This window comes from Eublepharis macularius, chromosome 15, assembly GCF_028583425.1.
Source record: "Eublepharis macularius isolate TG4126 chromosome 15, MPM_Emac_v1.0, whole genome shotgun sequence".
Classification (NCBI taxonomy): domain Eukaryota; kingdom Metazoa; phylum Chordata; class Lepidosauria; order Squamata; family Eublepharidae; genus Eublepharis; species Eublepharis macularius.
The window spans coordinates 38,052,549-38,073,224 of record NC_072804.1 but is presented as its reverse complement, the minus strand read 5'-3'; the positions used below and the strand labels follow the sequence as shown (position 1 = coordinate 38,073,224).

Sequence of the window (20,676 nt, the reverse complement as noted above, 5' to 3'; positions counted from 1 at the left end):
CAGATTAGAAAGAGGAAAGGAGGGAAAGAAGTGGGGCTGAAGGTTAATCTGTCAGATTGAACTGGAACCTTGTGCTTTAGCCCTAAAGGACAGGAACAATTGTGGCAAAACAGAAGTGCAATGCTGCAGAATTTTCTGTGCTCTTTCCCCTGAATGGTGCCAACAGCAACAACTACACAATTTACTGCCACCTACAACAAATGCACATGGAATGAGGATGGGGGTGGAGTTTGCTTGTAGACACAACTCAGAGAATCTTCACAAGGTCTGAGTGACAGGTATGTTCTGCTTCACTCTCAGACCCACAAGCAGCATTTCGACTGGAAAAATACCTCCAAATCACTATTTTATCCCCCCCCCCTTTCTGTGCTCTAATGTTTGTTTAGAGCCATGATGGATGAAGAAGGAAAATCCCACCCTGCAATACAGGAATCAATGTGAATGGAGTTCCAACAGCCAACTGGAACTACAGGCTGGGAAACAGAGAGTCAGTTAAGACTGCGGACAGTCAGAGATGGGAAGTGACGGAACTGGTCAGCTGAATAGCTAACTGGGACCAGATTTTTTCATTCAGTCCCTTTATACCATCTTGAGAAATGGGGTGTGTAAAGCACTGTCATTATTTGCAAAAACAGCAGTCTGAAAGCCCACCTGGAAAAGGCCTTACTGTTTAAATGAGGAAATCCTGTATCTCCAAGATGCCTGTTAATATTTCCCTCCATCTTTGTTATTTCAATGAGGCTTGATCTTGTTCACTTTTTAAAAAAGAAAAACCATCTTGTCTGCAAGGCATCACCACTGGTCAGCCACAGGGCTAGGGGAGTTTTAAATCCAAGTCAGAATTCTACCCCAGGACTCTTGTCATGCTGGGATCTTCAGTGCAGTGGGGAAGGCAGGAAAGTCAGCCAAACCAGGAGTGAGATGATGTTCTTTAAAGGATTCGCCCCAGGAAACAATCCCCAATTCTGTCTTTTTATTTTTAAAACAACATCCTTTTGATTAGCAAAAGGGCCAGCCTATCGCTGCTGTGCACAGCTGGCTGTGAGCAGGAGGAGGGTTGCTTCATGACTGACACAGGGGCTAGCCAATGAGTGTTGCACAAATCTGGTTTGCACCTTAACTTTTCTTTTCAGCAACAGTTCCTGTGCTGGCTACTCTGGAGCCCGGTCTTTGGAAGAAGTCCTGTACCTGCATCAGATATGCAGCGACTATGATGCTTCCACACCCATCGAACAATACACTTTCTGTGCATTTTCAATGCTCTGTAGTGATTTCTTGCAAGTGGATTTTCCTATTTCAGACAGGAAAATCCACTTGCAAACGATCACTAACATGCACAGAAAATGCATTATTCAACAACCTATATTTCCACAACAAACTCCCTGCTGAAATTATTCCTGTCTGTCTGTCTGTGGTGCCTAAAGACCATGACACCAGAAGCCGCCACCCCCCCCCCCCCAATGTGGCTTAGATGCCTTAAAATATTATTGTGCTCAACATGGAGCACTGGCAAAAGTAGATACGAATAATATTTTTGACCCTTATAGCTTGCATGCTCTCTTACAAGGGACTCAAAGTGATGTAAGCAGAATTATCCCATTTATTTCTTGCAAAGGACTCAGAGTGACATAAATGGAATTATCCCATTTTGTTTTCATAACAACCTTGTGAGGGTTGGTTAGGGCAAGAGAGGGTGACTGCCTAAGGCTCTCCAGGAACCTTCATGGCCAAGCAGTGTTTTGAATGGGATCTCCCCCCACCCCTTGGATCCACAGCTCCACACTGTCTCCCTAGTTTAGCTAGGTGTGAGCTTGCCAGAGACAAAGGGCACTGAGCACATGACCCCCCAGAGGCCGTAGAGAGACAAGCAGATCTGATGGGAAGAGAAAGGGAGTTTTGCATGGAGCAAAGCCAAATCCTCCCACGAGGTTTGCCTGCATGGACAATTTTAATTGTCATCTGAAACCACGGCAGGCATCAATCCTAGATCTGTTCATTAAGCAGGCAACTCCCCTTCTACCCTGGCGGGAAGAACAACTCGCCATCTAATTGGCCTTATGCAAACTAGTTGTCTCTAACTAAACACAAACAGATTAACTCTTCCATGACTGAAGAGAACGACACTTGTAAAAATCCCAACACTAGGCTTGCCAACCTTCAGGTGGGGCCTGGAGATCCCCTGGAATTACAACTGATCTCCAGATTACTGAGATCAGTTCTCTTGGAGAAAATGGCTGCCTTGGATGGTGGACTCTACATTATTCCCCAATCAATGTCCCTCCCCTCCCCAAACTCCACCTTCTCCATGCTCCACCTCCAAATCTCCAAAAATTTCCCAATCCAGAGCTGGCCACTCTAAGTATGGTACATATCTGCTTTGTCCATGTGGTTTTGCCCAAGCTGCTCACTGCCCCAACTGAGAAAAGGGAAAGATCAACAGCTCATGAAACCCAACAGCCCCTGACTTTTCCTGAGAGAGGACAGCCTGGAAAAATTTACAACCCACAGATACCGCCACTGACTGAAACAGGATGCTACAGAACCCAGGGGGGACAGGCCTCATCTCCCCACACATCCCCTGGGTTCCCATATCTATACCAATGCCTTACCTCATCCTCGATTTTGTCTGCGTCTGTTGTTGGCCGGTAAGCATCCTTGTTGGGGTGCAGAGCGGCTACGAATTCATAGTAGTCAATGTAGCCGTCCCCATCACGGTCAAAGATGTCGGCTACAGCAGTCATCTCTAACTTAGTTGTGGGGAATTCTGAAAGGGAGAGAACAGAACACGTGTAATGCTAAAGCTCCTTTATTAGTCATGTTGCAGGATTGGCCCTGCAACAGCAGAGCAAAATCTCATCTCCCAAAGGTGACCAGAAAGATGCCTCGAGAAACTCCAACAAACAGGCATCGGGGGACACCCTCACCTCCCATTAGCCCCAGGGCTTTTTTTCAGGGGGAACGGAGTTCCGGAACCTCATGAAAATGGTCACATGGCTGGTGGCCCCGCCCCCTGATCTCCAGACAGAGGGGAGGGCAATCTCAACTCCCCTCTGTCTGGAGATCAGAGGGTGGGGCCACCAGCCATGTGACCATTTTCTCTGAGGGCAACCCACTGAGTTCCACCACCTCTTTTCCCAGAAAAAAGCCCTGGTTAGCCCTAACTAGCCGGAGGCATGCATGGCCTCTGAAGGAGGAGGCTGCACCTTCTGCAGCTGGTAAAAAGTTGCAGAACTGGACAAAAATCAGGCGCGTGCTTACTAGATGCGAGGATCCCATCGATGAACTCCTGCCGGGTGATTTTCCCATCCTGATCTTTGTCGATCCGTCGGAAAAAGTCCATGACACGCGACTTCTTGTGGTTCATCCAGCGCATGTACTTCTTCCGCCAGACATCAAAGTCAAAGTTTGCAAACTCTTTCAGCTGGAAGAGGGAAAGAATCGTTCATTTAAGCTTCCTCCAGAGGAGAAACACCAGAACGTAAGCGGCCCTGTTTTGAGACAAGGAGGTAGTGGCAGTTTTGACCTGCTCAAAATGCTATAAGAGACCAAGAATTGCACAAAGGTGGATCTCCCCATCAAGCTTATGTCACACATAAGGCAACGGGCCATGATCCATCCTGTTTGCAGGGCTGGCATGGAAAGCTCTTTCCGAAAGAGAAAGGAGACAACAGAAACCCCGCCCCTTCCCTGGATGCTGATGCAGCCCTGCTGGCCAAAAAAACATTTCCCACTCCCACGGGGTCATGTGGTTCCTACAGTCCTACCATCTAGCTCGAGAGCAGCAAAACAATACACCAAACAGGACTCAAGGAGTATGTTTGTTTGTAGTTTGCTGATGGAATGAAAACACTTCTCTATAAAGAGCTTCTTCTTTTCTTTCTGCTTGCGTCACTTGCACTCACCAATTTGAACTGGGAATCAATGGAGACCAATGGTAAAGGTACCACTGGGCCTTGGAACTTGCATTGGCAGAAAAACGAACACATCAGAGATGTGTACCCGAACCAGATTCTTTGCATACCGCTCTGGTGTGCTTTCATTTCTCAGGTAAGAGAAGTCTTTGCCCACAAGGCGTCTTTGACTACAAGAAATCCTTTTTTTTTCGCAACTCTTTTTGGGAATGCTGTGCTTTCTGTATTTAATCTTGGATGCATGCAATGCGTGGTGGCCTGTCATACCAAAGCCAAGCTCGCTGCACTCTGTAACAATACGCTTCGATTCTAGAGACTTGCTTTCGTTACTATGCCATGCTTTCCCACTGCATTAAACAACTTTTCCATGAAAAGACAGAACTGCCCACATCCCACTCAACCTACACATACTCCCTCAAGAGCCAAAAATGGAAATGGGAAGCAAGAAACTGAAAAAGGGCCCAGTGGAAAAGAGATGGGGCAAATGCCACTAGCCTCTCTCCTTCCTGAATTGTACTGTCTGGGACTTCAGCCCCATCTCATTTCTTCCCCTCAAAGGGAAGCGCCCAAAGCTCTGAATCTGAACCAAGCCCCATTTGTGTTTTGACACTGAGACAGGATTTGGCTTCCACGGAGAACAATGCTGCTGCTAGTCAGAGCCTTGGCAGAACAGGCAACTTAATGCAGGCAGTGACACCCACCACTTCTTCCTGCTTCCGCAGAGTGCACCTGCTCTGTGGGTGTTTGCAAGAAAGTGAAGAAAAGGGGGCGGTTGGGGGAAACTGTTACCTCTTCCAGTCTGTCCAGGGCATCGTTGAGTTTGCGCTGGCGCTCCAGGGCGAGCAGCCACACCTGCTGCCAGCGGGCCGACAGCTGGTTGATCCGTGGGTTCTTCGCTTCCGATTGGGAGAGGATGGGCATGGGAGGAGGAGCAGTCTGGTTCAAGGACTTTCCTGGAAACAAAAGGAAAATGGGGAGAAGTGAGCAAATCAGGCAGAGAAGAGAAAGGGAGAAAAAGAGGGAGAGGCGGAATGAAAAAATTCAGGTTGGAGTGGTGGGTGGGATTGTAAGGGGAGAACACAAAAGCTGAACACTGAAGTTGCCCGTCTGCAGAGTGGACAGGAAAGCTCAGTAAAAAACACAACTGGCAACCTGTTCATTCTGACTGGTAGGGGGAGAATTGCTTTGTAATTAGGACCCGGAGCAGAGAGAAGATCTAGGACATGCAGTTCTCAACCCTGAATTCATCTGCACTCCTTATCTTAATCTGAGCCAGCAGCAGCAGAGCTCAGGTGGTCCAGGCCTTGTTTGGAAGAATGAGATTCAGTCCTAGGATATACCAAATAATCACAGTGCCCCCAACCCTCCTTTCTGACTTCCCTTGCAAACCAGGGGGTGGATGGGCTCAGTTTGTAGGCCAGTGGCCATGGCTCTCAGACATGCAAGTTGCGGTCCCCACCCTGCCCCCAAGCCAGCTAAGTTCCAACATACGATTGCTTCGGGATTTCTCAGTGAAAGGCCCGTGCGTTGGCTCAGTGGCTTTCCTCTTGTATGTCTTTGTAACCCGGTCCACGTCTGGCTGCTTTCGGGTCATTTCTTCCATGAAAGACTGGAAAATACAGTTTGAAAAAAATGGTGACCAGAGTGCGGGGAAGAGTATTTTGGGTTACTGTGTGCTTTATGCTCCCCTCCAAGGAGTTCTGCAGAGAATTTGAACCCCAACCCCGGACTAATCAAGCCCTACTCAGCTCCTGTCTTTTTGCATCCCTAATTTAAAGCAGGCCTTGCGCTCGTATTTCCAAGTTCTTTATGACTTGCTTTGCAAAACTGAAATTTTCTAGAAGCCAAGTGCTGGACCCAGAATTACAACAACTACATTTGATGGTGTTTTCTTCATACAGCCCCCAAAATCTCAATGAAATGGGGGCAGCCAGGTGTGGTCTGAGCCACAGGGGCACAGAACAGTTGACTCTCCACAAGACGTGGCTGTGGGGTCTCACTCCACCTCCTAATACTATACCCTACATTGGACTGTGAGCACACAAAAAAAAGAGAGATTCACATGCTGGAGTGATTCCGCACACGTTGGATAATGCACTTCCAATCCTCTTTATAGATCATTTGGAATGGATTTTTTCATGTGCGGAACAAAAAATCCACCTCAAATGATTGATAAAGTGCATTGAAAGGGCATTGTCCAATTTGTGTGGAATCAGCCCAGGTTGCAGTCTGTGACATGCCCTCTGGCAACAAACAGGTGCTGCGAAAGAATGCTCGGCCAATCAAAGATGGAAACAACTTTGGTTTCAGGGAGGCAGAGAAGAAACCAGCAGGGCAGACTAACCTGGTGCTCAACAATGAGGGCTTTGACCTGCTCAATGTTCTGCGGCATCGGGTCCTGATCCCGCTGGATTAGCGTGGTCTCGGCCCATTGGATCCACGCCAAGAGCTCCTCCAGAAGCTCCGCGTTGGCCACCAACTCCGAGAGGGCTGCCTCGAGGCGCTGCTGATGCTGCTTTGCCCATGTAAGAACCTGGCAAGGAAAGCAGCGAGGAGGAAGAGCCATTGGTGCTCATGGGAACTCTGCAGTGAGGAGCCAAAATGCTGAGCCAAGCCGGTCACCCTCTGAATGGGTGGGGAGAATGGGGAGGTCCTCCCTTGTTTCCCAGGGCTTGGCTCTCCTGTTCAAACCATCCCTGCGCTTCACATCTCTTGCTCACAAAGGAGGGACTGAGAATTTTTTGGTTTTTATTAATTCTACATTTCTATAAACTTTGAAAAACTTTGATCTGTTAAACCACATTTTCAATAGAAAACAGCTGCTCTGTGCTAACCAGTGATGATTTTAAAAGAGTCTGGTTTGACAAGCAGCAATTTAAAATTAGAGATGTGTCAGATATAGCTGGAAAAGATACACACAACAGTTATTCTAGAGGTCAATTGTCTCAAAAGTAATAAAAATCCTGACATCCCACCTTTCACAAGCCACACTGATTTTCAGTATTCTGTGGCTGACCCTTCCCTTTTGACAGTCAGAATGTTTATGAACCTTCTATGGCGTCACAGCAGCAGAACCAAAAGAGGATGGAAGGGGGAAAACCTAATGGGCAACCACAGGGTGCTGTCTATTCTGCCAATAACCTTACAAATTTCAGTCTCTCTGAGAATGACAAAGGTTCCCTCCCCCATATAACTCACCTCTTCAAACCGTGCACGGATGATGGTAATCCAGTGTTTGATGGTGGTGACGCAGTCTGGGTGACACACAGCCAAGATGACCTCCCCCATTGCCACGGAGGAGTTCACATCTAGCCTTTTCTCTTCAACTTTCTTCATGAACTCCTGAGCAGGAGACAGAGGGACATACAATGCACGGCAGTCAGTGACCCCGAGAAGCTAAAACCAGGACCAAACACCCCCAGGTTGCCCTCTTAACAATGACCCACCTTGTGCACATCAATGAGGGACTGCAGGGCTTCGGCATCATCAGGCAAAGCCCCCCGGAAGCGGAGGGTCTGCTCGGCTTCGGAGAGCCACTCCAGCAGCATGTGAACAGCAGTCCGGAACTCCTCAGCCTGGGAAGAAACAGCATCAGCTGAGTCCTTCCCCTGGCAGCAAGGGCCCCAGAAGAGCCTCACAGCACTAGAGCCAACAGGCTGACAATGCCATGTTCTCCCTTTCTGGAAACAGCCTAGGCAGGGGGCCCAGGGAGGCTCACACAATACAGTAACAACAGCCACCACCCATCTAGGTACTGACTCTCCAACATCAGGCAGTCAGAATTCTCTCTGAAAACAGGCACCCCCATCTGGCTATCATTGCTCTCCTAGGCCAAAGGGGCCTCCAGACAAAAGCCTATTAGCAGCCCTGCCTGATGGAGCGACTCATACAAAACGGTGGGTCTAATTTTCCAACAAGTCAAAGCCGATTATGAAGACCTCATAGGGGTTTCAAGGCAAATGACAAACAGAGGTGGTTTGCATTGGCCCGCCTCCAGACTTCCACAATGGTCTCCCATCCCAATATTAACCAGGGCTGACCCTGCTTAGCTTTTGAGATCTGATGAGATCGGGCTAGCCTGGGCCACCCAGGTCAGAGCCTCCACTGATTCAAGTGCAGCTGCCAAAATCCAAGCAGGCCACACAAAGCTGCACCACAACATGCTGGTCATGAAAAGGCATCCAGCAACAGCAAACTGGGTTCCCTCCCACGGGGCTAGCGAGGACCAGAGAGATTCAATGCAAGTGCTGACGGGCTTTCTCTTCCCACCTGCTTCAAGGCCTGCTCCAGCCGGGTTTGCTTCAAGACAGACATTTTGCAGACAGTGTCCCAGCGGTTGCTCAGCTCCTGCAACTGCACTTTCACCCACGTGGTGTCGTCACGGCTGTTCTCGATCAGCTCCCGGCCAGAGCGTTTGAGCACCTGAACAGTGCCTGTTCGCTTGCCGAGCTCCTTTTGGAACACCTACCAGGAAGGGGTGGGGTGGGGCAGGAGGAGTGGGGAAGGCAGCGTCAGTGAATGTCTCTACAGGGGCTACCTGAACCTCCCAAGTTCAGGGCTTTGGCACATCAATGCAGGCTACAGCCCAAGCACATTGACCGGAAAGCCACACTGGACACAACAGCAAAAGGCACCTAGGCTAAATGACCCACAGCACTGCAGGTTCTGCATCCCAACCATTTACCTTGTGGGCATCCATTAGGTTCATGACCAGATCCAGGTCTCCGTGCACTGGCTGGTCTTCAGCCAGCTGTGGCTCTACCTTGTACAGCCAATCGACCAATGCTTGCAATGCATCCATGAACTGGCCAGAGAAAAGCAATGCCTCTTCCAGTTTGTGTTGCCTGTAAAAAGGAAGATTCCATAGGTCAGGAAAGCTCCCACTCCCTTGGCTTTTTGCAAACTATGCAAAACTGATGTATTCAGGAGGGATTTTTACTCAGGTAATAGGACTGTGCCATAATAACTGGATCAGACAGATGTCTTCGTATAGAGACAGGGACTGCAAACTACTGGGTACTGTCCATTAGTGTAGATATGCTGCTGCTGGGAGTTCCTGTGTCATTTAACATATTAGCATCAAATAACTTGCGCTTTGTTTCTACGATGTTTCCTGTCTTTATTTGATCTACGCTTGTTTTTCACATTTCTGCAATCAATACCCTGTTATATTGTCTGTTGGCACCAGCCATTGATCGTATTGACTTTAGGGCCCCAAATCCTCCCTGGGCCCCAAGTAATCTAGCTGCCCCCTTGCTACTGATACATACACCCCACAAACAGAGTGACCAGATCGCTTTGCATCACTTCTGGCTTTCGCACCCCCAGCACCCAGCTTTGTTACAAGAGCCTACCCAGGATGACGTCCTAGCAGGCGGCTCACCTTTCCACAGATTTGCCGCACACTGTGTCCCATTTGTCTCGGACCTCCCCAAGAAGATGATCCAGGCTTTGGGTGTCATCTGGAAACTGAGCTTTCTCTTTCAGTGCTCTTCCTGTTCGAATGGTGGTGTCATAAACAGGCTGTTTGCTACCTAGTGTTTTTTGGAACTCCTGACCATTTTTGCCGGTGAGGGGGAAAAAAGAAATAAAAAATACAGAATATATTTAACGCTGGAGATGAAACCAGTAACTCCAGACACAGAGAAACGTCCCCCATACTCCATTAAATTTTAGTCTGGAAGAGGCTGCCGCTCAAGGACATCTCAGCTGTTTCCTTACAACAGCAGCCTGCATGTCTGACCAGGAAAAAGTGCCCCCTTGTGTTTAAGATAAGCATTTTGAGGCTCCTGGCTCAATCTCAGATGTCTCCAGTTTTGCAACACACACAGGCAAAAAGACCTGGAAGGATCTCTCTGCTAGACACCTTGGCCAACCACTGGGAAGGGATCTGGGGGTGACTCCTGTCCCTGTGCAAGACAGGAGGCGTGTCACAACATTCACATTTGATACTTGGGATAGTTGGGAGGTCAGAGCTAACCATTTCCATGAACTGTACTTCTAAAGTCAAGATAACTCATCTAGATGTTAAGATTTTTCTGAGCTGCGGTTTGGAGGAAAATGCATTCAGAACTCCTTGGCCATACTGGAGAATTTCTGCTGTTTTAGGATATCTACGGGGCAGGTTTGCTTTTCTGTGCAGGAGTGCAAACATGGGAGATGCAGTTTTCTGAACTCCCCAGTAGGGTGGGTAGATGCTTTTTCAGTCTTGCCGCCTACTTTGTTCTGCCCTAGAATCCCTGAGTCAGCAAGATGTGCAACACTTACAAAGCACTGGCATGTACTCTGGTTCTTTTCAGTCAAAGCATGGCTGCTGAGAGTTAGGGGATATGGGCTCTTGACTGACTGGGAAGATCAAGCCAACATCGACCTTTCTTTGCAAAATCCCAGCAATCATATCTACATGCCAGGAAGTCTCATGGGAAATGGTCTGCGAAGAACTGCTGTCTTTCTGCTCCCAAGAAGCTGGATTCTAACCTTGTGCTTAGACAGCTGCAACTTGATTTTGTCAGGATCATTGGAAATTTCCAGCTCAGAGTCCAGATGATTTTCTGCATCTTCCAACCAGTCAACCAGCTTCTTCCAAGCTTCATGGAACTGCAATGAGTTCAAAAGGTACCAAAAGTGTCTGAGAAGCTCTTATGCAGTTTTTCAAAATTCATCGCGTGTTAAAACTGCGTCTAATCTCTGCCCTATCCTTTGCATTGCAATTCTGCCAAGCAGAAAGGGCATCACCTGTACCTGGCAAGCTGTCGATACTCAAGCAACGTCCAGTGGGAGCAAAAGCGAGCAACAGGGTCTCCTTGTCCCACCAGCTGAGTTCCTCACCTGTTTTGCCCGCTTCCGTGCATCATCCAGAGCCCGTCCCCTTTCGACTGAACGCTGGACGACCTTCTCCCAGCGTGACTGGACACTGACTAGGAGATTCTTGATCAAGACCACGTCCTGTTTCTGACTCAGGAATTTCAGCTGGTTCCCAGTTTGATCCAAACCGATAATCTGGTCCCGGTGCGCATTCACTTCGTTCGCAAAGACCTGGGAAAGACAATGGAGACAATCTCCCAGAAGTTCCTCAGGTGACACACAACACAAAGTAGCAAATTCATTTAGAGTGAAATATTGTTGTGAAGAAAAGCTCAACTATAGTCCTTCACTTGCTAGGAAGCTCGCTGGGTAACCTGGGTCAGTCACTGCCTCTCAGCTTAACCTACCTCACAGGACTGTTGTGGGTATAAAATGGAGGGGAGAATACCATACACTACCCTCAGCTCCTTGGAGAAAAGGTGAGATAAAATGTACTACACAATGTCCACAATAGTGGACAGAGCTGAGAGATTTGGAAGTTCAAATGCTACCTCATTGGCAACTCAGCCAGCTAAAGGTGAAGAAAGGGGATAATATAAAGCTCCTGTGGCTTTGCAAAGACAAAACACACCATGAATGGGGTAGAAAGACTTCGCAGATTAAAGTGTCTGCAGAAGTGGCTACATCCCAAAATCAAGGCTGGCGGATAATAATAACTATGCCCCGTGGTGCAGAGAGGTAAGCTGCAGTACTGCAGCCCAAGCTCTGCTTATGACCTGAGTTCGACCCTGGTGGAAGCCGGGTTCAGGTAGCTGGCGCAAGGTTGACTCAGCCTTCCATCCTTCCAAGGTTGGTAAAATGAGTACCCAGTTTCCTGGGGGTAAAGTGTAGATGACTGGGGAAGGCAATGGCAAACCACCCCGTAACAAAAGTCTGCCAAGAAAATGTCGTGATGCGACGTCCCCACATGGGTCAATAATGACTTAGTGCTTGACCTTTACCTATGCTTATGTACCACTTTTTTAGACAGATTAGTGCCCCACTTAGAGCAGTGAACAAAGTCAGTGTTATTATTATCCCCACAATACAGCTGGGAGGCTGAGGCTGAGAGGAGGGCCTTATCCAAGGCCACCTGCAGAGCTCATGGCAGTCACAGGAGTCGAACCAGCACATGGCAGATTCGCAGCCCAACCACTTAGCCACTATGCTACAGCAGCTCCCCGTGGGTAATCAAAAGACATAAAATACACCATGCAACTAATCTTAGAAACAAACTGCTAGTCCATATTCCTCGAAAGAAAATGGCAGGATTGTAGAATCAAAAAAATGAACACTCACAAAAGTCTCAGCTATTTCTAGTATTTCAGCTAAATGCCACTCAGACAGCATCCTGGCTGCCATTACCTTGTGATCCTCTATCTGTGAGAGCACAGTGCTGAGGATAAGGCTGGGCGAAGGAGCCACATTCAAGCTCTGCTCGGCAAGAGTCAGCCAGTTGATGAAGTCCTGGAGGGAGTTCTGGAACTCTGTGGCCAAGTTGAGTGCCTCTTCTAGCTTGGACTGAGAAGAAAAGGAAACAAAGTGAGAAAGAGCAGAATAGGAACCCGGGTTCCCAAAAATTGTCGCACCGGCTGTCTTTCTGAAGGAAGCCTCCTCCATTCAATCAGCATGCTTACTGAGAGGTGGCTTTTTTCCCAAAAGGGGAACTCCTCTGCACTTTGAGAATTGGTTCACTGAGCAAAACGTCTCTGTTCAGACAACCTGGGTGCAGTCCAGAAGAAGTCGCTGAATGAAAGCTTGTCCCACAGGAGGTATGGGTGGCACACCATACAAACTAGAAACTGGGCATATGCACACATGAAGCTGCCTTATACCAAGCACAGCCCCTTGGTCCCTCAAGGAAGGTCTTGTCTGCTCTGAATGGCAGCAGCTCAGCAGGGTCTCAGGCAGAGGTCTTTCTGATGATCCTTTTACCTAGAGATGCCAGGGACTGAACCTTCTGCATGCTAAGCAGATGCTCCACCGCAGAGCCATGGCCCCTCGCCGGGATAAAAAGCGGTGGTGCAATAGAATGTCCTGACCACAACGCTTAGCTTTCTGCTTGGCAGCCTCTCAGTAAATGGGGAAACGCCTCATGCTCCAGATTGGGAAATTTGGTAGGGGCTGGAATGGGTTTGTTTCCTCTTGGCTTCCAAAACTCTACTCTGCCCCAACCCTGTAATTAAGCACTGCATATTGACTGTAGCTAGAATTCTCACTCTTCTAACTCAGACTCTTACTGAAATGTCTTTTCCACTTCTTGGTTTTAACACATCACCACCCAAGATCTAACACCTCCTGTGTGAAGCTGGGTAGGGGGGAGCTCCACTTTGCTTGTGGGGCTCTGCAGGCTCAGACAATCCTCCCTTCTTTGGGGTCAGGAAGGAAACTGCCACCAGGCCAGGTTGGCGGGGGATCCTGGAGGTTTTTTTGCATTCCTCTGGCATTGAGTGGGGTGGGGAGGGGTGAGCTGTGAATTTCCTGCATTGCGCAGGGGGATGCTGAGATGATCCGTGGGGTCCCTTACTGCTCTATGATACTGCTCTATGATTCTTTGATATGGGCCAGAAACTACACCAGGTCCAGGACTGTGGCTCAATGACAGCCCCAGCTTTGAATGCAGAAAATCCCCAGATCAGCCCCTAGCACCTCCAGTTTGCAGGTGTTTGGGGGGCAAAACACCTCTCTCTGTCTGAGGCCCCTGGAAAGGAGGCAATTCTGAGCTAGATGGACCAAGGGTCTGACTCAACACAGAAGGACCCGGAGGGGGTTGTTCTTCTTCAGGATGATGATTTACCCCCACCACTGTTAAGCACAGTAATTTTGTGGTACAGCCCTAACCCCACAATCCACTTTGTGTGCTACCTTTCTCTCTTCCATCTTGGTACTGATGAGGCCCCACTTCTGTTCCAGGAGGGCCACGCTCTGCTCTGTCTTTGATCCGGATCCAGAGTCATCCCGACTCAGAAGCATCAGCCGCCCCTTCGCCAACAGCTGGCTGTAGACCTCTTCATTGGCTTTAAACTGGGCATAGAGCTCCTACAGCAAAGAAGCATTGGAAGCACATCACACAAGGGCTGCTTCTAAGGACACATCATTGACATAAACATGCATAGGAAATAGGGGGAAACTGCCTGTATGGCTGACTTTTTCCTGCCATGTTTGATCGTACCAGGGATGTTTGGTCAATTGCAACTTCCCAGCATGTCCACACTTTACATAGTAATGATGTTTTTACATTTTTGTCTTATTGTTTATAACAATTTGTTTTGCTTGCCTTATTCTTGGCTTACTTTTTTTCTATGCATGACAGGAAGGAGGGGAAAGTATGCAAATCTGAGGATTTTCTGAAAAGGCTACCTAGGATGTCCTGCACTTTAATATCTGACTAGCACCTTCCAGGACACCATGGCTATTTTCCCCAACATCCCTGTGTGCACCACAATGCCAAGATCCTCCCCACAACACCCATGTGAAGTCTCCATTTCCATGCCTGGCAGGCAACATCTACCTGCAGCCAACAGGCCTGTTATAAAGCTACTCTTTGCCCCCAGTTGTAGGCACAAATACAAGTCCTCACATGCCAAGTAGCCCAGCAATTCTCTTGCTAGCCAATAGCTGGTCCACTGTGAGGCCACACTTGAGTCACAAATATCCTTCATCGGCTGCAACCTTGCACATTGGCTTACATTCTCATTTCCATCTCTTCATGCTTCCCACTTCTTACAGTTTTTGGTTCCACCTTTCTGTATAAATATCTTTCATGCAGAATTAGTGGGAGGCAAACTCAGGTGCCATAGCAATTCCAACTCACCATATGGGCACTCAGTTGTTCCCGGGCAGTTTCCGGCAGCCCACCTGTTGGTTTGGAGGCTGACAGCTGACTCTCCATCCTTGTGAGCCATAGGAGGAAGTCTTCAATTTCACCATGGAAACCCTGGGCCTGTAAAAGAACACAAAGTGCATCATGGACCATTTTTGGATTTGAATATCTGCATCTCACCAATTCCCGGAAGCTTCAGGGCAAGGGGCAGGATTTTAAAAGGGAAGGAAGAGAAAAATATTTTGAAGAAGGTTTCAGGTGGGTAGACATGCAGATCTGCAGTAGACTAGTAAGATTTGAGCCCAGTAAGATTTGAGCCCTTTGAGACCCACAACATTTCCAGGGTAGAAGCTTTCAAGACATAAAGCTCCCTTTTCCAGATATCTTTACAAGAGTTTTGATTCCAAAAAGGTTATACCCTGGAAATCTTGCTTGTCTTTAAGGTGTGACTGAACCCAAACTTTGCTATACATTTGAAGAAGCAATATAAAACATCACCAAGTTAAAATATCACCCTGGCTTCTTCCCAACAGGCTTTCTCTACCTTAGCTCTGGCCACCAAAAGCCCCTCCACAGGAAAAAAGTTCCAGATTACTGGACAGTGGCCAAGTCTCTGTGCACATAGGGGGCAGCTCGTTGACATTTACAATTAAAGTATGCAAGGAAGAACTCCAGTTCTAACAGCACGTCAACTCAGATAAACTACGAAGGCTTTGCGCCAGAGCACAGCAGCCCACCTGCTGAAGGGTCATCTGCAACTGCTGTTCTCGCTCTTCTGTTTTTTGCAGCACTGACTCCCAACATGCATTCATCATCTCCAGCCGGTTCCGGAGGCTGCTGGCGTCATCTCCCGCACTGGATTCCAGGAGCTCATTTCCTGCTTTGTTTACCGTTTCCACTGTGGCTTGGTGGGCCAACACGTCGTTTTTCAGCACCTTAGTATAGCAGCAGATGCAGAAGAGAAGACAAGATACACTTTAAAGCAGCGTATGTTTCCATTTTTGAAGGAGAATGGATAAACCTCCAACCCCCACAAGTTGACACTGCAGGTCTCCAATGAGTCTTCTTTTTCAAGAGACCGTCCCGGCTACTTCATGCGCTCTACAGCTCTAGCACAAACTCAGGACCACGGACAAGTGAAGACGCTCTCTGGACTTGACCATAAATACTGCCTTTAGTGGGGAACAGTTGTTCTTGCTCCCTTACCACAGGTGTCCCAGTAAAGGGTGCCAGCCGACTCACTAAACCAAGCAGACACCTATCAGGGTTATCTGTTGGACAACCAAAGATGCCGTTCTCAAAGCATCTCCTGCTCTCCTTCAAGCAAGATGCAGCATGGCTGTAATGTGATAGCAGCTAAGTGGTACCTAAAGTGAAGGAGCTTTAAGCTCTCAAGGGACCCCGTGGGCCCCAGGGGCTTCTATTCAGCCCGTGTTGCCTGCCACGCCTGGCAGCAGCTTTCCAAGATCTTTCTGTAGAAGCCTCTTGCTGAGGACCACTTGCAGTGAGGATTGTCAGGGACCGAATCTAGGAACTTGCACAAACAGAGCCAGTGTCCTACCACTGAGCAAAAGCACAAAAGGGAATTGCACTTACATGGTGCTTTGCCAGCTCCACCTCAATGACCTTCGGGTCGCCATTGATGGGCCTCTGGGCATCCAGCAGCTCTTCTGTGTGCGTCAGCCACGCCACCAGTTCGGCTAATGCATGCTGAAACTGGCCAAGGGCCAACAATGCACCTTCCAGCTTGTGCTGTTTGGGGAAGATAAAGTAAGACGGGCAATTTTTCTTGATCTTTTGGTTATCAGCTGCAGCACAAAGGGTGCTTTATAATTTGCAAAATGTTAACTGCATGCCTGGGACACTTTGCTCATACAGAATATTCCAATCATTTATCTTTTGCATCCAAGTCTCAGAAAACAGACAGGTCGTGTTCCCTTCAATGAATTTGTACACGCCATATTAGATAAGTTCCAGCAACCTGTAAAATTTTGTAGTATACCTTTAATCCAATGTGATTTCCATAACTCAGCAAAGAGCACGTGAGCCGTATCTAACCAGCTCACTACAACTAATCTATTACTTCTGCTTAAGCCTGAGAAAGTTTGTGTGTTCTTGTTATATCAATTGTATTTAGGGCTCTGATCCAGGACACCACACTTTTTGACCATCACCAGGTATGTTAAAAAGCTGAGTTAATTTCAGAACACGTCCAGTACACAAACACATACATATTATTTAGATTATGATATAACACTACCCCACAGTTTGAGAGGAGCTGATGAATCTACCAGGTCATTTTTTATCCACTTAATATGCCAACTTGAGGTCTGGAGTGGCTACCTCCATATTGCTCCCCTCTTCCATTTCTAATTTAGGAGAATTAAATAATTTGCCCTCAGTTTTATTTACTAATTCTTAGTAATTGATTTAGTAACATTCATTTTGTAATTTCTGGTAGCCTGCTAAGGACAGCCTTGAAAACCTAAAGATGGATACAACTGAACGAGAAATAAAATCTAGGCGAGCTGATTTTAATTTTCCCCCACAGTTCTAAATCTATTATTATTGTTGTTGTTGTTGTTGTCAAATTAGATTTTTAGTCTGCCCTCCCCGCCGAGTGGGCTCAGGGTGGAGCACAACATTTTAATTTGCATAAAAACACATAAAAAGCAGATAAAACATTACAATAAAATTTAGAACACTACATACAATAAAAATGATTTTTTATTTTATTAATTAATTTAAAAATATATTAATTCCCTTTACTATGGGAACATAGTTCTCCAGATCCAGCTTATTCAGGACTTCCCTAATATAAATACCAATATAGCTTACTTTTTTTTAAATAGTACTATTCACCTGAATCAATATTGGATTAGATAGGATTTGCTGTTAATCATAGGAAAATTAATTCATCACATAAATTAATTGAATCATTTAAACTTGGATAAATGCCATGGCTTTTTAAAGTTAGTCATCAATTTCTCCTTAAACCATCATTCATTTGAATATTTTGAAATTCTGCACGGGTCATGGTTCATTACATTAAATTAAACAAACTAACCAACAGGTTCCAAACTGGCTTTAATAGAGACAGCTAAGGGCTTAAGTATCCAATTTCACAATTCATTTCCATTAGGTTAGATTAGTAGGCTGGTGGCCAGTTCCATATACCCCCTCAGTTAATAGTGCACATTAGTCCATCCGGTTATAACCCGTGTTTTGTGATTCTTGTTTAGAAGATGAGTAGTTTAGAATTGCTATAGATGGAAAATATTACTTCATTAGTCAGAAGCTCTCTCTCTCTGAGCATCTGGATGAACGGCCACTGGAGTTTATTCCCTCTCCTTTTCCCCCCAAAATCAAAAAGAGTCCAGTAGCACCTTTAAGACTAACCAATTTTATTGTAGCATAAGCTTTCGAGAATCACAGTTCTCTTCGTCAGATGCATCTGACGAAGAGAACTGTGATTCTCGAAAGCTTATGCTACATTAAAATTGGTTAGTCTTAAAGGTGCTACTGGACTCTTTTTGATTTTGCTACTACAGACTAACACGGCTATCTCCTCTGGATCTTTTTTCCCCAGAGCACCTTGTCTTGTGATATTGGGGGCAGAGGGAGATCTCAGAAAGTCCAATATGTGTGGTGGGGGCGGGTAGTGAACAGTGAGAAAATTCTGCTGAATGGACACTCTAGCTTTCTCTGACTCTTTTGCTTGGCTCTGCATGCAATCAACCAAGGATCCTCAGTGGCTGCTCTTTCCATGGCCTCCACTGCTCTCCTCTAGTAGGTTGGAAACTAGAAGCTCTCCCGCTGAGAAGGCCCCAACTGGAGCCCGAACACCCTCAACTCAGCCAGTGGAGCAGCTGACACTGCTCCTACCTGGATCATACTATCCGCCCACCTACAAGAGCAATTCCAAGATTCGTCTCCACTGACAGGCGTGTATTTCGAACTTTGAAACACTCATTCATTTATTTTAAACTTTTATATCCCGCACCTTTCCAGCACTCCAGGGCTGCTGGATTCTTAGGCCACCCACCCCTCCGCAGGCTCAGGGAGATTGTCGTACCTGCCTGTGGGCTATTTTGTCACCCAGGTTCTCCCAAAGATGCTTTAGTTCTGTCAGCGGTTCCCGGATGATGTCTCGATCAGTCTCATCGGTAGCTTTTTTAAGCATCAGCTCCCCCTGATGATTCAGTTTCTCCATCTCAATTTGCTGCTGGTAAACTTCCATTTTAAATTCCTGCAAAAGGGGAGAAAGTCAGGAATTTTTAAAGAATTATTGTTATTGTAAATAATACAATACAAATTCTCTTATACTTCTCAAAAGTTCAATGAGGTAAAGGAGACATAAATAAAGAAGAGAAAAGGCAGTCCAATTCACAGTACAGTGAGGCACGCTGAATAAAAATGACTAAATCCCCCACTCACTAAGCTGTTAAATATCAAACAGCCACTCTCCATAATTTGACAGGAAAGAATGGAGAAATGCATGTTTGTTTCCCCTCCTCCTAACTATTCAGGCTCCAAAAATATCTATCAATGCAAGAAAAAATTTAAACAACAGTCCTTGGATCAAAAAATGTTTATAATCTAACCATAATTTATGTAATCTTCTATCTAAAGGCTAACTAATATTATAAAAATTGCTTTAATGCTATTTATATCTTAACACTAACTTTTAAAAGTATCAAAAAGGCATAAAGTTTACATATAAGACAATGGCCGTTTCCACACTACTCACCTTCATCCGGAACGCTGCGGAACGTTGCGAAAAAACCGTGGAAGATAGCATCTTCTCGTGCGAGTTTTGCACGACATCGCACAAAACTCACGCAAGAAGATGCTATCTTCTGCGTTCTTTTCGCGACGTCCCGCAGCGTTCCGGATGAAGTTGAGTAGTGTGGAAACGGCCATCACCATTTTAACCTCTTCCTCTGGCTATACTACATTCCAGTAGTTTATGAACAGCCTCCATCTTTGCACAATAAATCCTCGTAACATGCTTTATCTCAACTGTCTGCAAACTGAAATTTTATCCATAATCATGCTATACCAAAATTTTCTTAGCCACATTTTTGTATTTGGTATCTTAGTTAGAGTTTACTGTTTGCTAAGAGTAACCTTGCCACTGCTATCATCTTTCTAAGTACATACTCAGGCTTCCCCCCCTCCCCACCCAACTTTTTCTCCATTGGACCAAACAGAGCTAGCATTCAGTTGCTAGCATTCCATAATCACACTCAAGATATGATAGACCTTTTGCCGAAAGGACTTCCACTACAGAACAACTCTACCATATGTGGAGGAATGAACCCTTCTCTTGTAAACAATGCCAGCAGCGATAACTATTTGTTTGGAATGTCTTACAAACTCTAGTCAGTTTTGCTTTAGGTATGATCCTACTGGGTAGTTCTAGGTTATTTAATGTTGTTCAATGTATCAGTCTTAGAATTGCTTATTTTTTCAACTCCGTATTGGATTTCTGGTCTGTCTTGAGTCTTAGTGAGAACAGTGGACTAGAAATAATTTAAATAAATAAATATAATACCAAATGTAAAGCAATTTAAAATCATTTTCTCTAACTATAACTTTAACAGAGCTACTCGTATCTTTTTTATCTATCTATCTATCTATCTATCTATCTATCTATCTATCTATCTATCTATCTATCTATCTATCTATCTATCTATATATATATATATATATATATATATATATATATATTCATACATTGGACATGTAATTTCCTGGAATTGGGCTTGCTGCTACTTTACTCAGTAAGTGGGAAACTTCAAGGTGCTAGACATCAACCACCCGCAGCATCAACGGCATCCCCAGGCCCCTAGACAAATGGGCAACTATGCCTCCGTCAGGTCTGATACATACCTTCATCTCATTCAGCTGTTCTTTGACAGTGTTGAGGTCGGTGCCCACGGGTGGCATGTTGCAGAGTTTAATCACCGTGTTGTCCAGCCAGTCAAACATAGCCTGAAAATGAACATAGCTACAAATGGAGGGAAACTGGCCAGCCTTGGCAAAGTTGCATTACACATGGAGCTAGTCAATAGAGTTTGGGGAGCATTTTTTTTC

The 20,676-nt window shown here is 46.3% G+C and overlaps 1 protein-coding gene across 7 annotated transcripts in view; it reads right to left on the bottom strand.

The window, feature by feature from the left end:
• MACF1 (microtubule actin crosslinking factor 1) overlaps nt 1-20,676 on the bottom strand; it is a 286,862-nt gene that overhangs the window by 13,699 nt on the left and 252,487 nt on the right. For all 7 annotated transcript variants that reach the window (XM_054998843.1, XM_054998846.1, XM_054998845.1 and 4 more), the window contains 19 exons: nt 20,473-20,574; nt 18,653-18,826; nt 16,174-16,329; nt 15,315-15,512; nt 14,569-14,697; nt 13,620-13,793; nt 12,120-12,275; nt 10,740-10,946; nt 10,389-10,508; nt 9,295-9,464; nt 8,596-8,755; nt 8,181-8,375; nt 7,358-7,486; nt 7,110-7,253; nt 6,256-6,444; nt 5,403-5,520; nt 4,701-4,864; nt 3,259-3,421; nt 2,610-2,764 (listed from right to left, as the gene is read on the bottom strand). In XM_054998843.1, the coding sequence (XP_054854818.1) occupies nt 2,610-2,764; nt 3,259-3,421; nt 4,701-4,864; nt 5,403-5,520; nt 6,256-6,444; nt 7,110-7,253; nt 7,358-7,486; nt 8,181-8,375; nt 8,596-8,755; nt 9,295-9,464; nt 10,389-10,508; nt 10,740-10,946; nt 12,120-12,275; nt 13,620-13,793; nt 14,569-14,697; nt 15,315-15,512; nt 16,174-16,329; nt 18,653-18,826; nt 20,473-20,574 (3,003 nt within the window). The remainder of the gene's footprint in view (nt 1-2,609; nt 2,765-3,258; nt 3,422-4,700; nt 4,865-5,402; nt 5,521-6,255; nt 6,445-7,109; nt 7,254-7,357; nt 7,487-8,180; nt 8,376-8,595; nt 8,756-9,294; nt 9,465-10,388; nt 10,509-10,739; nt 10,947-12,119; nt 12,276-13,619; nt 13,794-14,568; nt 14,698-15,314; nt 15,513-16,173; nt 16,330-18,652; nt 18,827-20,472; nt 20,575-20,676) is intronic.